At 44.1% G+C, this 23,640-nt stretch overlaps 1 protein-coding gene across 1 annotated transcript in view; it reads left to right on the top strand.

Moving 5' to 3' along the window:
- LOC138365888 (uncharacterized) overlaps positions 1–23,310 on the top strand; it is an 84,958-nt gene extending 61,648 nt beyond the window's left edge. The window contains exons 6-9 of the mRNA XM_069326596.1: positions 8,201–8,315; positions 13,993–14,133; positions 17,786–17,929; positions 23,143–23,310. Coding sequence (XP_069182697.1) covers positions 8,201–8,315; positions 13,993–14,133; positions 17,786–17,929; positions 23,143–23,310 — 568 coding nt within the window. The remainder of the gene's footprint in view (positions 1–8,200; positions 8,316–13,992; positions 14,134–17,785; positions 17,930–23,142) is intronic.
- Positions 23,311–23,640: the final 330 nt, after the last annotated feature.

Below are 23,640 nucleotides of genomic sequence, written 5' to 3'. Positions count from 1 at the left end.
ACCCAACCTCTCATCACATAACACACACTGACCTACCTGGTCATCACATAACACACAAACCCTACCTGCTCATCACATAACACACTGACCTACCTGGTCATCACATAACACACTACCCTACCTGCTCATCACATAACACACACTAACCCTACCTGCTCATCACATCACACTGACCTACCTGCTCATCACATAACGCACACTAACCTACCTGGTCATCACATAACACACTAACCCTACCTGGTCATCACATAATACACACTGACCTACCTGCTCATCACATAACACACTGACCTACCTGCTCATCACATAACACACACTGGCCTACCTGCTCATCACATAACACACTGACCTACCTGCTCATCACATAACACACACTGACCTACCTGCTCATCACATAACACACTGACATACCTGCTCATCACATAACACACACTGACCTACCTGCTCACCACATCACACACACTGACCTACCTGCTCATCACATAACACACTGACCTACCTGCTCATCACATAACACACACTGACCTACCTGCTCATCACATAACACACACTGACCTATCTGCTCATCACATAACACACTAACCCTTCCTGCTCATCACATCACAATCTGACCTACCTGCTTTCACATAACACACACTGACCTACCTGCTCATCACATAATACACACTGACCTACCTGCTCATCACATAACACACACTGACCTACCTGCTCATCACATAACACATACACTGACCTACCTGCTCATCACATAACACACACTGACCTACCTGCTCATCACATCACAAACTGACCTACCTGCTCATCACATAACACACACTGACCTACCTGCTCATCACATAACACACACTGACCTACCTGCTCATCACATAACACACTAACCCTACCTGCTCATCACATAACACACACTGACCTACCTGCTCATCACATAACACACTAACCCTACCTGCTCATCACATAATTGTTACAGCCCTCTCGGGTCGCAACCGGGTTCTTTCTCTGATGTTGTTAGAGGTAGGGTATCCGGCCCCAAGCTAATAGTGGCTTTCAAGGGATGTGATCCGTAACGCAAGTAAATTAAAGGGGAAGGGAAATAAAGGCAAAAACTTAATAATAATTATTACCGTCACCATAAATAATATATAAAAGGTTACACAGGGGGGGGTTAAACACTATTATGTACAACGTAGTCTTCTCCTGAAGACGCGGAGTGTTCCACGGTGCTCGACGATGCTAAGGTCTTAATTAGTCCTCTGGTGGCCTCACGACGAATCCTTCGATTCTCTTGAATCTACTCTGGCCACAGGCCAGCCATATCACAGTTCCACTGGGGGCACCGTCGTGGAGGCCTTCAACCACAAATCCAGCCTGTAGCTGGCAGGTTCCAATCAGCAACGCTGGTTAGGCCACTCCACGATCGATACTAAGGTCACGAGCCCTAGTCACGAGCCTCGTGTGATCCCACAGGTCACTCTCCTCACTACAACACCCCAGTGGTTAAGCGTCTCCACCAGTCAGTCCCGGGTACGACAATCCCTCAACTGCCTCGTCACAGGCAGGCTAACACCACAGTGTTCATCCGGGCGGTGACTCACAGCTGCTGCAGCAAAGACTTGGAGACAAGACGGCTGCCTTGGGTAGACTGATCCAACTTCCATTACAGCAGTCCCAGGTCGACTCTGTAATCAGACACGTCATCAGTAACAGGGACACTCTAGGGCACCTCACTTACAGGCTTAGACACAAACGCCCGACGTATCCACTCCATAGATGGTGTTGCTGTCTAAGCTCCACCTCACCAGAGGTCAGCACCGGCTGTGTTATGAGCTGATCAGGACGGGAAACTAGCCCTTGTGGCCAGTATATCTCGTCCTCACTAGGTGGCATTGTCCATTTGGAGGGGGTTTCGGGAGCTGACCCACAGATGGCGCGGTCGTCACTGCTCCGTGCTCGGACGTTGGGCTCGGGTCCGTAACACCTCCCCACCAAAAAGAATTTGGTTTGGGGTTCTATAAAGAAACACACAAACCAAATTAGTACGGGGATACAATTCCAAATGGACTCACGTACTCTGTAAACTGGAGTGGCGAGGATGTCTTGTCCACAGAACTGTCCTAACGGGAAACTCTGGCACAAAGGAAACTTGAAGATGGAAGACAATGACCTGCCTGATGTAATCTTCCACACTTCCACTGCGATGTCAAGCAGGGGCTTAATCTCACGTGTCCCGAGTAAGGATTGGTGTAGACACGATCTGGGACGACTCGACACTTCCCTGTGTCGTGGCACCGATGATGGCTGGTCACAGACGGCATTTCTGGTACCGGTCCGGTAGTCCTTCAGGGAGACGGGAACCTGGAATACAGGGGTCTGATAATTTAGAGTGACAGCGACAGTTAAATCAGTACTCACAGCATACTCCTCTACTAGGTCCACACCTAGTCCCAACAGGGCTGTTCGTACATCGAAGATGGCATTCGCTCTGCCACCGTCAGGTCGACCAACGTTCCGTATAACGCTGCATTTAGGCTCAGCAATCACGCGGGGGGTGTCAACCTGTCGGAAACAGTCACTCATAATATCACGTCTCGTACCTCCTGTATCTACCATCACCTTCCAGGTCCCTTCTTCGACTGCACTACTCACAGTGCACGTCTCCAATCCCTGGGATCTCTTCGCGATGTTCATGGGAGCCATCATCTGTCGGGTCGTCCACTGGTCCTCACTGAGAACACACACGAGAACAAAACAAAATACCGCTAAGAAACATGGGGCCAACTGAGGGATAAGCTTCCTGAGCCTGTCATGTCTGTAGCTGGCTATATCCATTAGCCTGGTTTGGACCAAAGAGGGCACTATAACTTTCGCACATACCTCACATACCTCCGACGTCTGGGGAATCTCTGGCCGGTTCAATGAACATTGTACTTTGCCATACCGCAAGTACTCATCCGCCTTCACTCCAGACTCTTTGGTACCCGTGGGTGTTTGTACACAAGGCCTCTCTTCTCGCTCAGTCGCTTCTGCCACTGTAACCGCATGTTCTTCGTCAGTAGAAGGATCAGGAGACTCTACTAGGATATTGTCAATCTGTAGGTGAGAGGAAGGATTAAACATATTTAATTCCGGATCTGTCCGTACCTGGACATTACCACTGCCTGCTGTTACCTCAGACCTTGCTGTTCCGGCTGGCTCGTCCACATTCTTGGGATGATTGGTGCTCCAATCTGTCACCAAGTCGTTGGCTAGTATCACGTCAATCCCAGCTATAGGGAGGGTATCGACTACTGCCAACGCACATGTGCCGCTGAAGTAAGGCGAGTCGAGATGTACCAGCACTAAGGGGGCGACGTACTGCGTCCTAGGAAACCCAACCAGGATAACCTTATGTCTCCCATCCACACTCACTCCCTCGAGTAACGAGTTTCTCACGATCAGGGACTGGGCTGCTCCACTATCTCTGAGCACTACAACTGACCTACCAGTATGATCACTCGTTACATACCCGCTTGAAGTGTGAGGGGCGAACAAACTTGGTCCTTCCTGCGTAGTCGTAGACTGGCTTCCTGCTGGTGGTGTCACACAGCTCATCAACATCACCTCCCTACGTGGGCCGCTACCTCTTCTGCCTCGGCACATAGCAGCTACATGCCCTTCCTGCCCACAAGTCCAACACACCATATTCCTCCTCGGACTCCGGTGTTTCGGACTGTTAGGACTAGTCCTTCGAGGGCTACTTGGGGGCGTCTTCTCAGCGCTTCGTGGGACGGGTCTCTCCTCTTCCTGATGAGGTTTGTCAAACCGGCGTGGGTAATTCCTCGGGACGTACTTAGCGGAAGGCCTATGCGTTAAGATGTACTCTTCAGCCATGGTGGCTGCCGCCCGTAAGGTCTCTACCTGTTGTTCTTCTAGGTACGTCTTCAGGTCTCCAGACAGACAGTCTTTGAAGTCCTCTAACAGTATGAGCTGCTCGAGGTCTTCTTTGGTCTCCACCTTCCGAGAGGCGCACCATTCCTGGAAAAGTCGCTCCTTGATAGTGGCCAATTCGGTGAAAGTGTGCTCTGAGGTCTTTTTCAGGTTCCTGAACTTCTGCCTATAAGCCTCAGGTACCAATTGGTACGCCATGAGCACGACCTTCTTCACCTTGTCATAATCGCCGGAGTCGTCAAGGGACAACGTGGAGTAGGCGATTTGGGCCTTCCCAGTCAAGACTGACTGTATCATGATGGCCCAATTCTCCCTTGGCCACTCCAAAGAGGCAGCGACTTTCTCGAAGGCCGCAAAGAACTTCGACACTTCCTTCTCATTGAATTTTGGGGTCATTTTGATGTTCCTTACCGGATCGAAAATACTTGTTTCCATTCTTTGCCTCCCACCACCTAACCGCAATACTTCTAGCTCATGTTGTCTATTTCTTTCTTTTTCTTCTCTCTCTCGCTGTTTCTCTTCCCTTTCTCGCTCTTCTCTTTCTCTTTCTCGTTCTTCTCTCTCTCGTTTCTCTTCTCTTTCTCGCTCTTCTCTTTCTCTTTCTCGTTCTTCTCTCTCTCGTTTCTCTTCTCTTTCTCGCTCTTCTCTTCTTTCTTCTCTTTCTAATTCTAAACGCCTCATCGCCAATTCTTTATCTTTCAATTCTCGTTCTATTTCTAATTTCTTCCATTCTATCTCACGATTAATTTCCAAGGCACGCATTTTTACTGTAAGTAAACTTATATTCAGCTCACCTACATCGCTGTCAATGTCACTGCCTTTATCTTCCTTTTCGGTGGAAGCTACTTCTTCACTTTCTTTTGTACCTTGTGCCTCACCTTCCTGTTTCTCATCGGCCTTCAAATGTCGGTGAACCTTGGACAAGATCTCCACACGGGAATCACTGGCACGTATCTTGATCTCCAGGTAGGCACTCACCAGTACGAGTTCCTGTTTGCCCAGATATTTCAATCTGGCAAGACAGTCCTCCCTGTTCAGAAAAGCCTGAACATCGTCCAGATCGTCGATGGTCGATTTTTCTGCCATTGTCACCTGGTACACTAGCACTTAGCACACCTCTTCACTTTAGCACTTAACGCACCGAGCACTGTTCTACGTCAATATTGCACTATATCGCAACTAGCGCCTCACTTGCCAATATTGCACGTAATTACACCGGGCACCGCACTACACAATATTGCACTTAATCATAGCGAGCACTTCGCTATACAATGTTGCACGTAATCACACCGGGCAACGCACTACACAATATTGCACTTAATCACAGCGAGCACCGCACTACACAATATTGCACTGAATCACTCCGAGCACCGCTCAGGACGTATAACGTCCTAATAGTCACACACAGGGGGAATTATTTACAGGGATTACGCCACTTCACCACCCCTGTCAAACATACTTGACAAGGGGTCGGATCCCGCTGGGGATGCCAATTATGTTACGGCCCTCTCGGGTCGCAACCGGGTTCTTTCTCTGATGTTGTTAGAGGTAGGGTATCCGGCCCCAAGCTAATAGTGGCTTTCAAGGGATGTGATCCGTAACGCAAGTAAATTAAAGGGGAAGGGAAATAAAGGCAAAAACTTAATAATATAATTATTACCGTCACCATAAATAATATATAAAAGGTTACACAGGGGGGGGGGGGTTAAACACTATTATGTACAACGTAGTCTTCTCCTGAAGACGCGGAGTGTTCCACGGTGCTCGACGATGCTAAGGTCTTAGTCCTCTGGTGGCCTCACGACGAATCCTTCGATTCTCTTGAGTCTACTCTGGCCACAGGCCAGCCAAATCACAGTTCCACTGGGTGCACCATCGTGGAGGCCTTCAACCACAAATCCAGCCTGTAGCTGGCAGGTTCCAATCAGCAACGCTGGTTAGGCCACTCCACGATCGATACTAAGGTCGCGAGCCCTAGTCAGGAGCCTCGTGTGATCCCACAGGTCACTCTCCTCACTACAAGACCCCAGTGGTTAAGCGTCTCCACCAGTCAGTCCCGGGTACGACAATCCCTCAACTGCCTCGTCACAGGCAGGCTAACACCACAGTGTTCATCCGGGGGGTGACTCACAGCTGCTGCAGCAAATACTTGGAGACAAGACGGCTGCCTTGGGTAGACTGATCCAACTTCCATTACAGCAGTCCCAGGTCGACTCTGTAATCAGACACGTCATCAGTAACAGGGACACTCTAGGGCACCTCACTTACAGGCTTAGACACAAACGCCCAACGTATCCACTCCATAGATGGCGTTGCTGTCTAAGCTCCACCTCACCAGAGGTCAGCACCGGCTGTGTTATGAGCTGATCAGGACGGGAAACTAGCCCTTATGGCCAGTATATCTCGTCCTCACTAGGTGGCATCGTCCATTTGGAGGGGGTTTCGGGAGCTGACCCACAGATGGCGTGGTCGTCACTGCTCCGTGCTCGGACGCTGGGCTCGGGTCCATAACAATAATACACACTGACCTACCTGCTCATCACATAACACACTGACCTACCTGCTCATCACATAACACACACTGACCTACCTGCTCATCACATAACATACTGACCTACCTGCTCATCACATAACACACACTGACCTACCTGCTTATTACATTACACACACTGACCTACCTGCTCATCACATAACACACACTGACCTACCTGGTCATCTCATAACACACAAACCCTACCTGCTCATCACATAACACACACTGACCTACCTGCTCATCACATAACACACTGACCTACCTGGTCATCACATAACACACTGCCCTACCTGCTCATCACATAACACACACTAACCCTACCTGCTTATAACATAACACACTGACCTACCTGCTCATCACATAACACACACTGACCTACCTGCTCATCACATAACACACTAACCCTACCTGCTCATCACATAATACACACTGACCTACCTGCTCATCACATAACACACTGACCTACCTGTTCATCACATAACACACACTGACCTACCTGCTCATCACATAACACACTGACCTACCTGCTCATCACATAACACACACTGACCTACCTGCTCATCACATAACACACAGACATACCTGCTCATCACATAACACACACTGACCTACCTGCTCACCACATCACACACACTGACCTACCTGCTCATCACATAACACACTGACCTACCTGCTCATCACATAACACACACTGACCTACCTGCTCATCACATAACACACACTGACCTACCTGCTCATCACATAACACACACTGACCTACCTGCTCATCACATAACACACACTGACCTACCTGCTTATCACATAACACACACTGACCTACCTGCTCATCACATAACACACACTGACCTACCCGGTCATCACATAACACACAAACCCTACCTGCTCATCACATAACACACACTGACCTACCTGCTCATCACATAACACACACTGACCTACCTGGTCATCACATAACACACAAACCCTACCTGCTCACCACATAACACACTGACCTACCTGGTCATCACATAACACACTACCCTACCTGCTCATCACATAGCACACTAACCCTACCTGCTCATCACATAACACACACTAACCCTACCTGCTCATCACATCACACACTGACCTACCTGATCATCACATAACACACACTAACCTACCTGTTCATCACATAACACACAAACCCCACCTGCTCATCACATATCACACACTGACCTACCTGGTCATCGCATAACACACAAACCCTACCTGCTCATCACATAACACACTGACCTACCTGCTCATCACATAACACACACTGACCTACCTGCTCATCACATAACACACTGACCTACCTGCTCATCACATAACACACACTGACCTACCTGCTCATCACATAACACACTGACATACCTGCTCATCACATAACACACACTGACCTACCTGCTCACCACATCACACACACTGACCTACCTGCTCATCACATAACACACTGACCTACCTGCTCATCACATAACACACACTGACCTACCTGCTCAACACATAACACACACTGACCTACCTGCTCATCACATAACACACTAACCCTACCTGCTCATCACATCACAAACTGACCTACCTGCTCATCACATAACACACACTGACCTACCTGCTCATCACATAATACACACTGACCTACCTGCTCATCACATAACACACACTGACCTACCTGCTCATCACATAACACACACTGACCTACCTGCTCATCACATAGCACACTAACATTTGCTCCCACTCCCACAGATCAAGCTGCCCAACAGCACTGCAGGAGATGGCGGAGCTCCACTACAGGTTCCTTAATGTCGACTACATTCAGGTGGTTCTGGACGCTTGGAGGACCCAAGGCTGCTTTAACACGGTCAGTCCCGCCGGCTGGCAGGCGAGGGTGTGTGGGGGAGGTATGTGGCAGAGGGTGTGTGGCAGAGGGTGTGTGTGGCAGAGGGTGTGTGGCAGAGGGTGTGTGTGGCAGGGGGTGTGTGTGGCAGAGGGTGTGTGTGGCAGAGGGTGTGTGGCAGAGGGTGTGTGTGACAGAGGGTGTGAGGCAGAGGGTGTGTGGCAGAGGGGTGTGTGGCAGAGGGTGTGTGGCAGAGGGTGTGTGTGGCAGAGGGTGTGTGGCAGAGGGTTTGTGGCAGAGGGTGTGTGGCAGAGTGTGTGTGACAGAGGGTGTGTGGCAGAGGGTGTCTGGCAGAGGGTGTGTGGCAGAGGGTGTGTGTGGCAGAGGGTGTGTGGCAGAGGGTGTGTGGCAGAGGGTGTGTGGCAGAGGGTGTGTGGAAGAGGGTGTGTGGCAGAGGGCGTGTGACAGAGGGTGTGTGGAAGAGGGTGTGTGGCAGAGGGTGTGTGGCAGAAAGGTGTGTGGCAGAGGGTGTGTGGCAGAGGGTGTGTGGCAGAGGGTGTGTGTGGCAGAGGGGTGTGTGGCAGAGGGTGTGTGGCAGAGGGTGTGTGGCAGAGGGTGTGTGTGGCAGAGGGTGTGTGGCATAGGGCGTGTGGCAGAGGGTGTGTGGCAGAGGGTGTGTGGCAGAGGGTGTGTGGTAGAGGGTGTGTGTGGCAGAGGGTGTGTGTGGCAGAGGGTGTGTGGCAGAGTGTGTGTGGCAGAGGGTGTGGGGCAGAGGGTGTGTGGCAGAGGGTGTGTGGCAGAGGGTGTGTGTGGCAGAGGGTGTGTGGCAGAGAGTGTGTGGCAGAGGGCGTGGGGGAGGTGTGTGGCAGAGTGTGTGTGGCAGAGGGTGTGTGGCAGAGGGTGTGTGGCAGAGTGTGTGTGGCAGAGGGTGTGTGGCAGAGGGCGTGTGGCAGTGGGTGTGTGGCAGAGGGTGTGTGGCAGAGGGTGTGTGGCAGAGGGTGTGTGGCAGAGGGTATGTGGCAGAGGGTGTGTGTGGCAGAGGGTGTGTGGCAGAGGGCGTGGGGGAGGTGTGTGGCAGAGGGTGTGTGGCAGAGGGCGTGTGGCAGAGGGTATGTGGCAGGGGGTGTGTGGCAGAGGGTGTGTGGCAGAGGGTGTGTGGCAGAGGGTGTGTGGCAGGGGGTGTGTGGCAGAGGGTGTGTGTGGCAGAGGGTGTGTGGCAGAGGGTATGTGGCAGAGGGTGTGTGGCAGAGGGTGTGTGGCAGAGGGTGTGTGGCAGAGGGTGTGTGAGGCAGAGGGTGTGTGAGGCAGAGGGTGTGTGACAGAGGGTGTGTGGCAGAGGGTGTGTGGCAGAGGGTGTGTGGCAGAGGGTGTGTGGCAGAGGGTGTGTGGCAGAAGGTGTGTGGCAGAGGGCGTGGGGGATCACATTCTCTTACATGTTCACTGTGTTCATCACATTCTCTTACATGTTCACTGTGTTCATCACATTCTCTTACATGTTCTCTGTGTCTTTGAAATCAAATATATGATTGTTTCTCCCATTCAGTAAATAGTTCATTGTAATGTATTATTAACCGCATTATTGGTTGTCAACAAGTTACTACAAAGTATTTATTTAGTCATTTATTTAGTCATTTATTTAGTTATTTACAGATTTATTTAGACATTAAAAAGTTATCTGTAACAAATTATTTATTTCAGCTACTTACAAATTTATTTAGTCATTTAAAAGTTATTTATTGCAATAAATTTATTATTGATAAGTAAAAATTTTTTTGTTTCAATATACTTAGTTTTCAAATTATTTAGTTACAAATTATGTAGTTACAAATTATTTAGTTATTTCAAATTATTTAGTTGCAAGGTATTTATTTATTCATTTACTAAGGTTTATTTTTAAACAATTGTCATTGTATTTCTTTATCAACTTAATATTTCTTACCAACACCTTTCTTACCTAAAATAACTCTTCTCTCAACTGAAAATAGTCATGTTCATCATATTTCAACACTTTCGTAACTACCATTATGCTTTGTTGAGTTCGAAAAATAGTCAAAGGAGATTTCGTCATAATATTTTTCTAAGCTAAAGTTCTTTCCGAATCATCATTGCTCATCAAGTTATATTCTCATGGCATCATCATTCTCCAATGACACGCTCAAAGACATCAAAATAATTTGCATGCTATCAAAGTTATTCTCAGAGTCGACAAAGGTAATCTCGGAAACATTAAGAATACTCTTCAAGCATTAAAAGACTCTCTCTGTGTTGTATTTACTTAAGAAGGATACTCTGTAATCATCTTCGTTCATTAATTAATCTCTCCAAGACCCCATTAATACGTTCCAAGATCATTTTAATTAATATATGTACTTTCTAAGACATCTTCGAGCATCAAAGAAACTTTCTAAGACATTTATTCTTTAAGACATTCTTTATCTCAAGAATATTTCAAAGATATTCTTTAAGACATTTTCGTGCATTTAATGAATCTCTCAAAGACAACAATAATACATTCTTATATAATTTAATTATCATTTTCTCTCTTTAACGCAAATTTATATAAAATAATTACTCATTAGAACTTCTTTGTACATCAAATAATACTCTCATAGCAACAAACATTTGTTCTTCATTCAATAAATAAGTAGCAAAGAGCTTCGTTTTCTGAACAATATTTAAACTAATGTTTGTGCTAAATTTAATAAGACACATTATATAGTTACAAAATACTTTAAGTAATATATCAAACTAAACATGCGCTACTTTATGTACTAATAAACTTACTCATCAAGTAAAAATGAGTATAAAACTTTTCTATCAACTTATTACAAAGGTACTACATCATATTATCGCCATTTTACTATGTTTCCCATCGCTGATAATAATAACTCTCTCACTAAACATGACTATTTAAGTAACTACTTCATCTGTTCTTAACAACTTTTATTTCCGTTTATTAATTATTATGTTAAAAATGTATTCGCTTATCCACTTTAACTTTAACTAGTCTCTGATCAGCAATTCACTATCCTACCTATCCTGATTTACCTGAGCTAACCTATCCTAATGTAACTTATGTATTCCAACTTACATATCCTCACCTACCTGATAGAAATTACACAACCTATCCTACCTGTCATAACTTACTAACGTTAGACCTAACTTGGTCTAACTTACTTAACTTAATAATGTAACTTACCTATCCTGATTTATTTGTACTAGCCTATCCTATTGTTACTTACATAACCTAACTTACCTCACGTAACTTACCTATCCTGACCTGATCTAACGTACTATCATAACTTACCTAACTTCTCCTACCAAATATAACTTACATAACCTAACTTACCTAACGTACCTTACCTTATCATGAACCAAACATAACATAACTTACACAACATAGCTAACCCCCCCCCCCTTACCTAGCCAAACTTACCTGATGTAAATTGCTTAACATAACTCACCTAACATAACTTATCTGTCCTGACATATCCTAACTTACACAACTTACCAAATTATCTGACTTACATACCTCACCTAGCATAACTTATTTAAAGCATCATCTTATTCTCTCTGAAACATCAATTCTTCATTTATTTACCCTGAAAACACTCATTTAAACATACAATTACACTCGCAAACTTATAAAAACTTGCACACTTATACAAAACTTAAACAAATACTCAGTTCACTTACTTACACAAACAGACTGGCACATGCACACATACTCTCTGTTCATTAACTTACATACATTTATATACTGACACAAACCATATGCACTCTTAGACTAGCACAACTCTCACAAACAGTTTGTCACTCTTACACATATACTATTTTCAGAACATTATATAAAAACCCATATCCAACTAATTTGTCTTATCTTAGCTCGTTCTTATTACTGTTATTCTTAGTAGGTGTTGTTTAAGCATTCCTCCCTTACATAACCCAATAACCTTAACCTACCCCATATAAAAATAACCTATCACACCCCACCTAACCTTTACTTATTTATATATCCTCATACTTTCCATATAATTTATAGGAATGTCTATTTTTACCACATCTAGTCTTTACATATATTATTAATATATTAAACATCTTATCATATGTATATATGTTTCTCTTGAGAACATTCATGCTTATCAATCTGTGTTTCAAATACATTTGCTTTATTTCATAGGATTTTTTGTTATATATATAGTTGTTGGTTCGTTCTCAAGAGGCGTGTATAAAAGATGGGGTCTTTGTCATTCCAAGGGATATGTGTTAAAGACAGGGTGTTTAAACATTTCAAAGGTGTGTCTGTTAAAGATAGGGTGTTTAAGTGTTTCAAAGGATTTTGTTAAAGATGGATGTTTGGTCATTTCAAGGCTGTCTTTATTAATGATAGGGTATTTAAGCATTATCATGGCTTATTTGTTAAAGATGGAGTATTTTATGCATTTCATGAGATTTTCTTAAAGATAGGTGTCATGCATTTCCAAAGTATTTGTTATATACAGGCATTTTTCAGTTCAAGTAATATTTGTTAAAGATGTGAGTTTAAGTATTTTATACATTTTTTATTTAAAGTTCATCAAGTCTCTCATAAGTTGAATTTACTATGTTTGATATAATTGTTCTTATTCTCCGCCCTTTAACCTAACCATTTTTTGATCTTAGTGTATTTATTGTGTTGGATATAATTTGTTCTTATTCTTTGACCTTTAACCTAACCTTTCAAATATAATTTATTACGTTTGACATATTTTTGTTCATATTTTTTATCTTTCACCTAACCTTACAGATATAGCTTATTTGTTTTGTTTTGTTTATTGTGTTGGACATATTTGTGGAAAATATTATCCTTAATGCATCCTTTCAGATATAGTTTATTTGTTTTGTTTCTTGTGTTGGACATATTTGTTGAATATATTATCCTTACGTATGCTGTTTCTGAGTCAAAGGTTGTTTAATCTTTTGACAGTTACTTGCTTGGTGAGAAGAGGACAGTGTGGTGTTGTAGAGGGTGCTTTGGCGAGGAAGATGTTAATTAATTATTTTATACCATGTGTATTATTTAGTTCAGATTCTTAGTTTATATTGTGAAGTGCATTTATGAGGTGGTTGTCAATCGTTGTTTTGCTGTGAAGTCTGAAGGTTAATTTGTATGTTTCAAATGCTGCTTTTCACTTGCTTGCTATAAGGAGGGTACGATAGTTTGAAGTAATGTTACAAACTTAGCATTCTTATCCTATAACGAAAAAGGAAAGATACTAGTAATATTTTACACATGATAAGTCAGATCATTACCTGATTTCAATATTTACCAAATTAAATTTGACACAACCTAACCTAAAATAGTACAACCTAACAATGTTTACAGTTTTAAACTAAAAGAAGCACTCTCTCTACTAATTAGCAGCCTGCGACATGCTGGTATCGCATATGTATCATTCTGATATGCTGGTTGAGAGAACCTCATAGTATTGACTTCAGACTGATAGTACTTACTTGTATGATCAAGTCCACTACGGGCTTACCATAGCCCGTTAGCTGAATCTTAAACAACAACATCAGTATGATCATAAAACTAAGGTGCCTGTTGCTGCTCAACAGTGTAACCCAGTGACAATCATTTGTTTTCTGATTTGTATTAAGAGATATGATTTGAGCAGGGACTATGATCTGAACATAGTTAGTTAAAATTCGTTATTGACAGATTTGGTCATCAATGGGATACAATTTCGTGGGCGTGCAGGCGCAGTTTCCTGCAGAGGTAGCTGTCGGATGTCAGCTGAAGGTCGGAATACTGATCGCCAACAAAGGTTGGGCGGCGCCAATCAATTATCGGTCAGCTCAGGTAAGCAAAACAGTATTAATGGTTTATTTAATGTCACACTTCCCCATTCAAGTAACAGGTTATTTCTATTCAATTCTTTCATCCTAGACCTGTTTCCAACACAAGTACCAATGTTCTCTGCCTTCCCTTCATATCTGAGCTCAAAACTCTCACTAATACGTTTCATCCTCTTGATATAAAGCTCGGCTTTCGACAAACTAACACTCTTCGTTCCTGTTCTTCTTGACCTCTCCAACGTGGTAACTGGCCATATGCTTAATGACAGACTTAAGGAACACAAAAGAAGTGTTAAGTCTTCAGACACAAACAGTGCTCTCTTTTGTCATGTTAGGGATTATAATCATCCTATGATTAGTCTTCTTCTAAAATTATTTTTTTCCTGCCTCTACTCTACACGGACGCCGTCTTGTCGAAACGGCTCTGATACACAACCTATCCAACCTGAACCTTTGTCCTGGCTTCGTTGCTATTGACTTTTCCCTTCCACAGTAAGCTTTTTCCTTTCCCTTTCCCTTTCACAGTAAGCTCTTTCCTTTCCCTTTCCCTTTCACAGTAAGCTCTTTCCTTTCCCTTTCACAGTAAGCTCTTTCCTTTCCCTTTCCCTTTCACAGTAAGCTCTTTCCTTTCCCTTTCCCTTTCACAGTAAGCTCTTTCCTTTCCCTTTCCCTTTCTTCCCGTCCCTTTCTCTTCCCTTAAAGGCCTCAACCTTCTTAACTAACGTGATCTGACATAAGGTCAGGATTAGCATTACAGTTTAGAGTTTTATATATAATAGTACACCTGAGAGGATGTGCAGTGACTTAATATCTAACATATTCAAAGATTTAAGAAAGGGGGGAGGACGAGTGCTGTCAGGGGCCAGAGTTTGTTATTGTTCTAATAGCTGATTTATGTTAAATAATTAAAGGATGTATATGATTTTGGATAGTAGAAACCCAGGTACAGATATCATAATTGATATAAGGATAGATGAGGAAGTAATACCAGGGCAGGGCGAGGTACATAATATCCAATCTTAGAATACCATCTGTTTTTTTAACCTTTTTTAACTATATTTTGAATGTAGCAGTGGAAATTCAGCTTGTCATCATTGAGAACACCAAGAAATTTACCATTACTTTGTTACTAATTTGGTTATTGTTAATTCTTAGAATAATTTGATCAGAGGACTCATTACCAAACAAAATATAGGTTACATCAAATGTAAAGTGTGAGTTTGTTAGCAGTTATCTAAACATGGACTTTATTTTGTTCGGTATTCAACGTATCCTTCAGAATAAGTGTTAAGATTGGAGAAAATGAAGGTTATGTCATCAGCAAATAAAACTGGCTTGAGATGTTGAGAGGCATTTGGAAGATCATTAATGTAGATGAGAAAGAGGAGAGGGTCAAGTATGCTGCCCTGTGGAACACCAGTGTTGATGGATAGGGTGGGAGAGTTGAAATCATTCACAAAGACATACTGGAGCCTGTCACTAAGGTAAGTCTGAAGGTACTGGAGGGAGTTACCTCTGAAATCATAATGATTTAATTTAAGAAGCAGGTTATAGTGGTTAACTGTGCCAAAAACCTTACGTTGGTCAACACATAACCCAACAGAGGAACTCATTTTTGTCAGGAGTTGCATATATCAAGTTAATCATACTAATTGCTGCATCATTGGTGTTTTATGGGGGTTTGAATCCATATTGGCAAGACCTAAGTGTATTGTGTTTAGCTAGATAAGAGTAAAGCTGCTTGTAGATTAGTTTCTCAAATATTTTAGACAAGGATGGCAAGATTGATATTCGTATGTAATTGTTGACATCAGTGAGATCACCACATTTATGGACTAGGGTTAGTCTTGTTTTTTTTAAATATCAGGAAAGGTTTGTAGTTCAAATGATTTTTTGTAAAGCAATGCAATGGCCGGAGCTAAAAATCTAGAGGATTTTTTGAAAATTAGAGTTGGAGTCTCAGCAAGGGCACTTAACTATTTTAAGGGAAAGGATTATATCATTAACATCAGTGGATATTTTCGGAGTTAGGTACAGAGACTCTGGATAGTTTACTGAGGTAGTCTTTATCATTAGTTAGGGAGGACGGTTAGTTAGCTTAGTTGATCAGCAATATACTAATTAATTCTAGTTAGTAACTTAGCACTAAGTTAGGGCATATTTTATATACAATAATTAGAATCATAAATATTAGATCAAATGAAAGCCACTGTTGGTGGTGTGGCATGATGGTGGTGGCTGCTCGCCTACACTGTTGGTGGTGTGGCATGATGGTGGTGGCTGCTCGCCTACACTGTTGGTGGTGTGTGGCATGATGGTGCTGGCTGCTGGCCTACACTGTTGGTGGTGGGGCATGATGGTGCTGGCTGCTCGCCTACACTGTTGGTGGTGTGGCATGATGGTGGTGGCTGCTCGCCAACACTGTTGGTGGTGGGGCATGATGGTGCTGGCTGCTGGCCTACACTGTTGGTGGTGTGGCATGATGGTGCTGGCTGCTGGCCTACACTGTTGGTGGTGTGTGGCATGATGGTGCTGGCTGCTGGCCTACACTGTTGGTGGTGTGTGGCATGATGGTGCTGGCTGCTCGCCTACACTGTTGGTGGTGGGGCATGATGGTGCTGGCTGCTCGCCAACACTGTTGGTGGTGGGGCATGATGGTGCTGGCTGCTCGCCTACACTGTTGGTGGTGGGGCATGATGGTGCTGGCTGCTCGCCTACACTGTTGGTGGTGGGGCATGATGGTGCTGGCTGCTCGCCAACACTGTTGGTGGTGGGGCATGATGGTGTTGGCTGCTCGCCTCCACTGTTAGTGGTGGGGCATGATGGTGCTGGCTGCTCACCTTCATGGTGCCAACACGAGGCGTCTAAGGGCAAGCGTTTACCTTTGGTAAACTCCATATAAGCTATCAATAAAACTATAATCTTTAGACTTTTCACACCTGCCCCATGTTACCTGTTCCCCATGGTGCTTTACAGAACCTGTTCTTTCCTGTGGCCCTCCGGTGTTACAGAACTCTGTTCTGTCTTGTGGTCCTGCCGTGTTACAGAACTCTGTTCTGTCTTGTCGCCCTGCTGTGTTACAGAACCCTGTTCTGTCTTGTGGTCCTGCCGTGTTACTGAACTCTGTTCTGTCTTGTCGCCCTGCTGTGTTATTGAACCCTGTTCTGTCTTGTGGCCCTGCTGTGTTATTGAACCCTGTTCTGTCTTGTGGCCCTGCTGTGTTAAAGAACCCTGTTCTGTCTTGTGGCCCTGCCGTGTTATGGAGCTCTATTCAATCATGTGGTAAGCCTAGGCATGATCACAAACTAGTTCCAAGTTGGAACTGGTTGAGGGCTTCCTACTCTGCAACATTCAATTGTAAATTAATGAATTGTAAGCCAATATAATTTTATTGCGTGTATATGATGAAAACTTTCTCAGTTCGGAGCCTGATGTACATTGCGATCATACAATCTACACTGTTCGCTAATGGTTCCTAAAGATACTCATACTCACCTGCTGAACAACTTCATACGATAAATAATTGATCTGTCACTAACCAATTTGTTCATTAACATTTCAGTTTTAACTTACCATTTAATTAAATATTCCTATGATACTGAAAACCAAATAGATATTTGTGGCCAACGTCGTTAAGAATGTGGCTGGTTTTGCAGTTAGTGTTGCATCATGTGAACACCAAGACTGAGTACGTGTCTGCACTTGCTGGGGCGGACCTCAGGAGGTGGCTGCCCGGCCAACAACAGAAGCTCCAGTTCTCCATGACATTACCCACAGACGCTCCTCTCGGCAACTATCAGGTGGGCGCTTGTTATGTCATCATCCCCAAGTGAGGCTCCTGGTGGAGAACTTTCTCCCCTTAATCTGTGAGCCTCCTGACCTCAGATAAAACATAAACAAATGTCTAGGTTTGAGTGAAAGTCTAAGTAAAACCACTAGTTTACTTGGGCGAAAATATATTCATGACACAGCTTATATATACAATAATTACAGAACCACAACAAAGTAATTATAAATCAGTTAAGTTAACACGAGGCACAAGTCACAGCAGCTAGATTTCACTAAGCAAAACTAACTTAACAACATGGGGTACACTAGACAGCATGGGACTGACAGGTAAGCTGTGGACAAGGTGGGAGGTAACGTAAGAATATGACGATTCTGTATGGCAGAATCGTAGTCGTCTCCGCTTAGATTCACATGATCGGTAACTGGCTTTGCGGAAGGCCTATTGGCCCATACGAGGCAGCTCCTATTTATAACCACCCAATCCCAATCACATACAAACACGTCCAACCCACGTTTGAAAAAAATCGACGGACCCCACCTCCACCACGTTACGTGGTAATTGATTCCACAAATCAACATATAATATTTATATATAATATAAATAAAATTCTATAATATAATAATGTGCATAAAATAGTGTGGTGTAATATTTTGTTTGGTTTTTGTTTAATATAAGAGAAATATATACAAGTAAATTATATATCATATCATATTTATTATATATATATATATATATATATATATATATATATATATATATATATATATATATATATATATATATATATATATATATATATATATATATATATATATATATATGACTGAAAACTCACACCCCAGAAGTGACTCGAACCCATACTGCCAGGAGCAACGCAACTGGTATGTACAGGGACGCCTTTATCCGCTTGATCATCACGACCGGACATAAGGAAGTGATAGCCATTCAGGCTTGTTTGCATATATATATATATATATATATATATATATATATATATATATATATATATATATATATATATATATATATACATATATATATAACTGAAAACTCCAGACCCCAGTAGTGACTCGAACCCACACAGCCAGCCAGGAGCACTATGCAATGGCGTACCTGGTACCTTAACCACTCGACCAACTGTGACCGTACAAAAGACAATGGTAGCCGAGGCTATTTCCCCCACCATCCCTACGTCACTTTGTGGTGAGCCTGGGCATAGACTGTGTATCAGACATCAAATTACCTCACTTTGTGGGGCCACGTGAGCAACACAAAATGCAAACAAGCTTGAATGGTCCTCAAGCATATATGTAATTGAAAACTCCACACCCCAGAAGTGACTCGAACACAGACAGCCAGGGGCACCATGCAACTGGCATATCTGATACCTTAACCACTTGACCAAGCTACGGGCTCGCCATAGCCCATGTTACTTGGAACTTTTTGTTCCAGGTAGCGAATCTTTAACAACAACAACTTGACCAACTATAACTGTACAAAAGACGATGGTAGCCAAGGCAATTTTCCCCACCATCCCGACGGCACTTGGTGGTGAGCTTGGGCATAGTTATTTCATCAAATCATCTCACTATGTGGGGCAACACGAACAACACAAATGCAAACAAGCTTGAATGGTCCCCAAGCATATATACAACTGAAAACTCCACACCCCAGAAGTGACTCGAACACCTTGGAGAGGTGACAAGTCGCCAATATACGTTATTCTTTAAAAAAGACAAATATTTTTCACAAATGAACCTCATACTCTCTGACTAAACTAAATTCCAATGGGTAACGAAGGACACTACAGCCGAATTGAAAACGAAGGGAAACAGATTGATCAAAACTGTGAACGCCAAGAAATCTGGACGCCACCTGCCGAAGGTTATTGGGGAATACAAACCGTGTATGGATATGGAAATATCAAGACCCACAAGCCTGGAAACCCACTTTGGCCAATCATCTGCCCACACCCTGCCCACACCACACATCCAGAGGGAGCCGGTCGGCCGAGCGGACAGCACACTGGACTTGTGATCCTGTGGTCCTGGGTTCGATCCCAGGCGCCGGCGAGAAACAATGGGCAAAGTTTCTTTCACCCTATGCCCCTGTTACCTAGCAGTAAATAGGTACCTGGGTGTTAGTCAGCTGTCACGGGCTGCTTCCTGGGGGTGGAGGCCTGGTCGAGGACCGGGCCGCGGGGACACTAAAGCCCCGAAATCATCTCAAGATAACCTCAAGATAACCCACATACAGACTGGCTAAGTGACTCAAGGGATTGCTGACTCCTTATGTACACCTGTGTTTTCAGTCTGAAGTCTCCAAAGGAATTTGTTGACTTACTGCGGGGAACACGAGCCACAGGGCAAACGGGCCACAGCGTCGTTGGATATAGAATCACTGTTTACCAACGTACTTGTGGATGAAACAATCGGGATGATAGCGGACAAAGTGTATCATGATCCGGCTTGTACTCCTCTTGACATGCCAGAAAACATAATTAGGAAACTACTCCAAGCTTGTACTAAAGAGGCACCCTTCTTGAGCCAGGATGGGCACATATATAAGCAAGTAGATGGGGTCATGTCGGGGTTCACCATAAGAGGGTGTGCAACAGTATACACAAGGTCACTCACCGTAGCCCTGCGGGTCTTCACTCTATCCTCGCGGCGCCACTGTACGCCAGGAGAGTATCCCAGTCAATCCCAACCGGCCTCTGATCGAGAATGAGTGAGAACACAGCATGTTCTCTTTACAGCTGTGTGCCCGCCCCGACAAAAGGCTCTACTATTAACCACAAGGTCGCCAACTGGTGTTTCCGGTGTGCAGTAACACGTCAGTGGTTTTGTTGAATTGTGGTAACAGTGGCAAGAGCACACTCAATAGGTCTGATATCAGGCAGGTATTTATTTCTATCACTCTATTTCCTTTCATGTATTATATAGCACAAGAAATATGGAGGGGATGATACAAACGCCAAGGTATTTTGTGTTTTACTTAAAACTCAAGACATCACATCTGTATATCATCAAGTAAACAGCTATTTCATGCATAAGTCGCTCGTTCCCACATATAATCATGAACTCGCCAAGCTGGCAATGCTCCCCCTCACGTTAATGTCAAAATCAGCTGGGAGACTCCCCCCCCCCCCCACTGTCTGATCTCTTACTGCACTTGTTTGTTGGCGAAATATGCCTGTTTCTTTAAATTCTCAAGGATCACTAAATGTTCAAACAACACAATATCTGTGACAATAGCAATAGAACGTAAATACTTCGCTGCACTGATCTTGAGCTCAATCAAACATTTCTATATTAATGAACACAATAATTCACTACCATGGTATAACACACTGTCCCTCATTTAATGATAACGCATGCAAGTATATATTACTGGAGTTCTAAGTAATTCCTTTCGTGGGCGAATATTCAATTGATCACTGCACACATGAATGGTTATTCAATACACAAGCATAGACACATATATATATATAGATAAATCATAGATATCAATAATAGTAATAATATAGTTACTGGGCACATAGCCTAACACCGAATACTGGTACATTTATATATATATATATATATATATATATATATATATATATATATATATATATATATATATATATATATATATATATATATATATATATATATTCTCTCACTAAATGATCATATTAAAGTCTCATGAAAGACATTATCAACACAGTAAATTCATCAATTACTCCAGGTGCCTGCACACACTAATAATAATAATAGATACCGTGAGTGCTCTATGTAGCCCCACTCTGCACACTTGTGCCTTACTGTGACATAGGTGAGCCTTGCTCACGACATACAAAATACTCTGGCTAAATAATATAGCTGACTAAAGGGGAATTGGGAGGGAACCTAGAATCACCTACTTCCACCTATCCTCCAGTGAGAGTTGAGTTGTAGCTCCTGGTCCAGGCTCCCGCCTTGTGTTGGGAACACCCCCACACACACCCTGTCGTGTCCTCCAAGAACCCAATCAACGTCCCAAAATAAACGCGTCATTTCCGTGTTCTGTCCTCCACGGGTCCGTGCTCCTCCTCCACGTCTTGTAGGGTTGGAGTCGGTCTCCCAGCCGTCAACTTCTCCTCCCAACTATGGCTGCCAACCCACGTCTTGGCTGCAGTCGTACGGATTCCCAATTAGTATTTTCTTTCACTGCTTCCCAGTGGATTGACCCAGCCGCTACGTCGTCACGTCACTGTGAAGCTATCAGACGTCCCAGACGATACTGCCTAGACTTCACCTGCACCGCACCCGTCCCTGGAGCACTTGATGCTCAGTATGCTGTCAATTCCCTCTTCGGTCCACACATGGAATGAAAGAAGACCTCTCGGCGTACTTGCAGACTACGGGTGACGCGTAAGATCCACGAGAGTGGCGTATTACTGTCAGATTGACATGATCAACCTTCACACATCCGTCCACCTTGACTAGCCCAGCCACTACGTCATCACTGTGAATCTATCAGCCGTCACATACGTTGCTGCCTAGACTTCACCTGCGCAACACCTGTCGCGGGAGCACTTGTTGCTCAATATTCTGTCAATTCCCTCTCTGGTCCAACACATGAACGAAGGAAGACCCCACAGGTGCTGTCAGACCGCTGGTGATGCGTAAGTCCTCCGGAGACGGGGTAAACTGTCCAACTGACAGGACCCCCCCGCGCACGTCCGACCTCCTTGACGTGCTGTCTTAGACTGGTGGTGGCACCGCGGCGCGATGACAGGACCCCCATTCCTTCGTGACGTCATACTTGCCAAGAGAGGTTTTCATTGGCTCTCTGTGCCACGTCGCTGTCGGTGACCAATCTGGCGCTACTGACCTCACACAGTTTTGGCGGCAAAACGAAGGGGCCAGCGCTATATTGGCTTCCTAAACGGCCTATACCACAGGCCAAAATACTCTTCTTTTACAAATTTCTCGCCACCTCGAGAACACTACACTCTCCCACATATATCAAACTGATGCCTGCGACGTAGAGAACGCTCGGGTAAAGTGGACATGACTCTTACAGCAGGCGTGGGAGAAATATAAGGGGGGGAACACCGTCACAGTCGCCATGGGTTCTCCCCTAGGTGTCCTGTTTGCGAACTTCTACATGGGTATCATCGAGCAGAAGGTCTTAGTTGACATGGACTTGAAACTGGCCATATACTGCAGGTATGTTTACAACATTTTTACGCAGGTACCTGATGCCAGACGTCTGCAGGAGCTGAAGGAGGCATTTGAGCAGAATTCTTTGTTGAGTTTTACTTACGAGATAGAAAAGAATGGGGAGCTGCATTTTCTAGACGTAACAGTCACAGAAAGGAGCAGAGGCTTCCACACTGCAGTGTACACTAAGGAAACATAGGAATGTGCTTCAATGCCAATAGTGACTGCCCAGACAGGTACAAGAGGAGTGTTGTCAAGGCTTACGTCGACCGTGCTGTAAGCCACAGCTCAGGATTGAAGCAAGTCGATGAAGAACTCGGTAGGGTAAGGCAGGTCCTAGTCAACAACAGCTTCTCTAATGGTTTTGTTGAAGACATCATAAAAAGAAAGGTGAAACGCCATGCAACCTCTGAATTGTCAACTAACACAACACTTGTACCTCCTATTAGACTATTTTACAGGAACTTCTTTTCGAAGACAACCCGCTCCCACGAGTTGGCAGGCACACAAAATGAGCGAATATGTTCCC

Source organism: Procambarus clarkii, chromosome 2 (genome assembly GCF_040958095.1).
Source record: "Procambarus clarkii isolate CNS0578487 chromosome 2, FALCON_Pclarkii_2.0, whole genome shotgun sequence".
In the NCBI taxonomy this organism is placed as follows: domain Eukaryota; kingdom Metazoa; phylum Arthropoda; class Malacostraca; order Decapoda; family Cambaridae; genus Procambarus; species Procambarus clarkii.
Note: the sequence above shows the minus strand (reverse complement) of the source record. Positions and strands in the feature narration are given on the sequence as shown.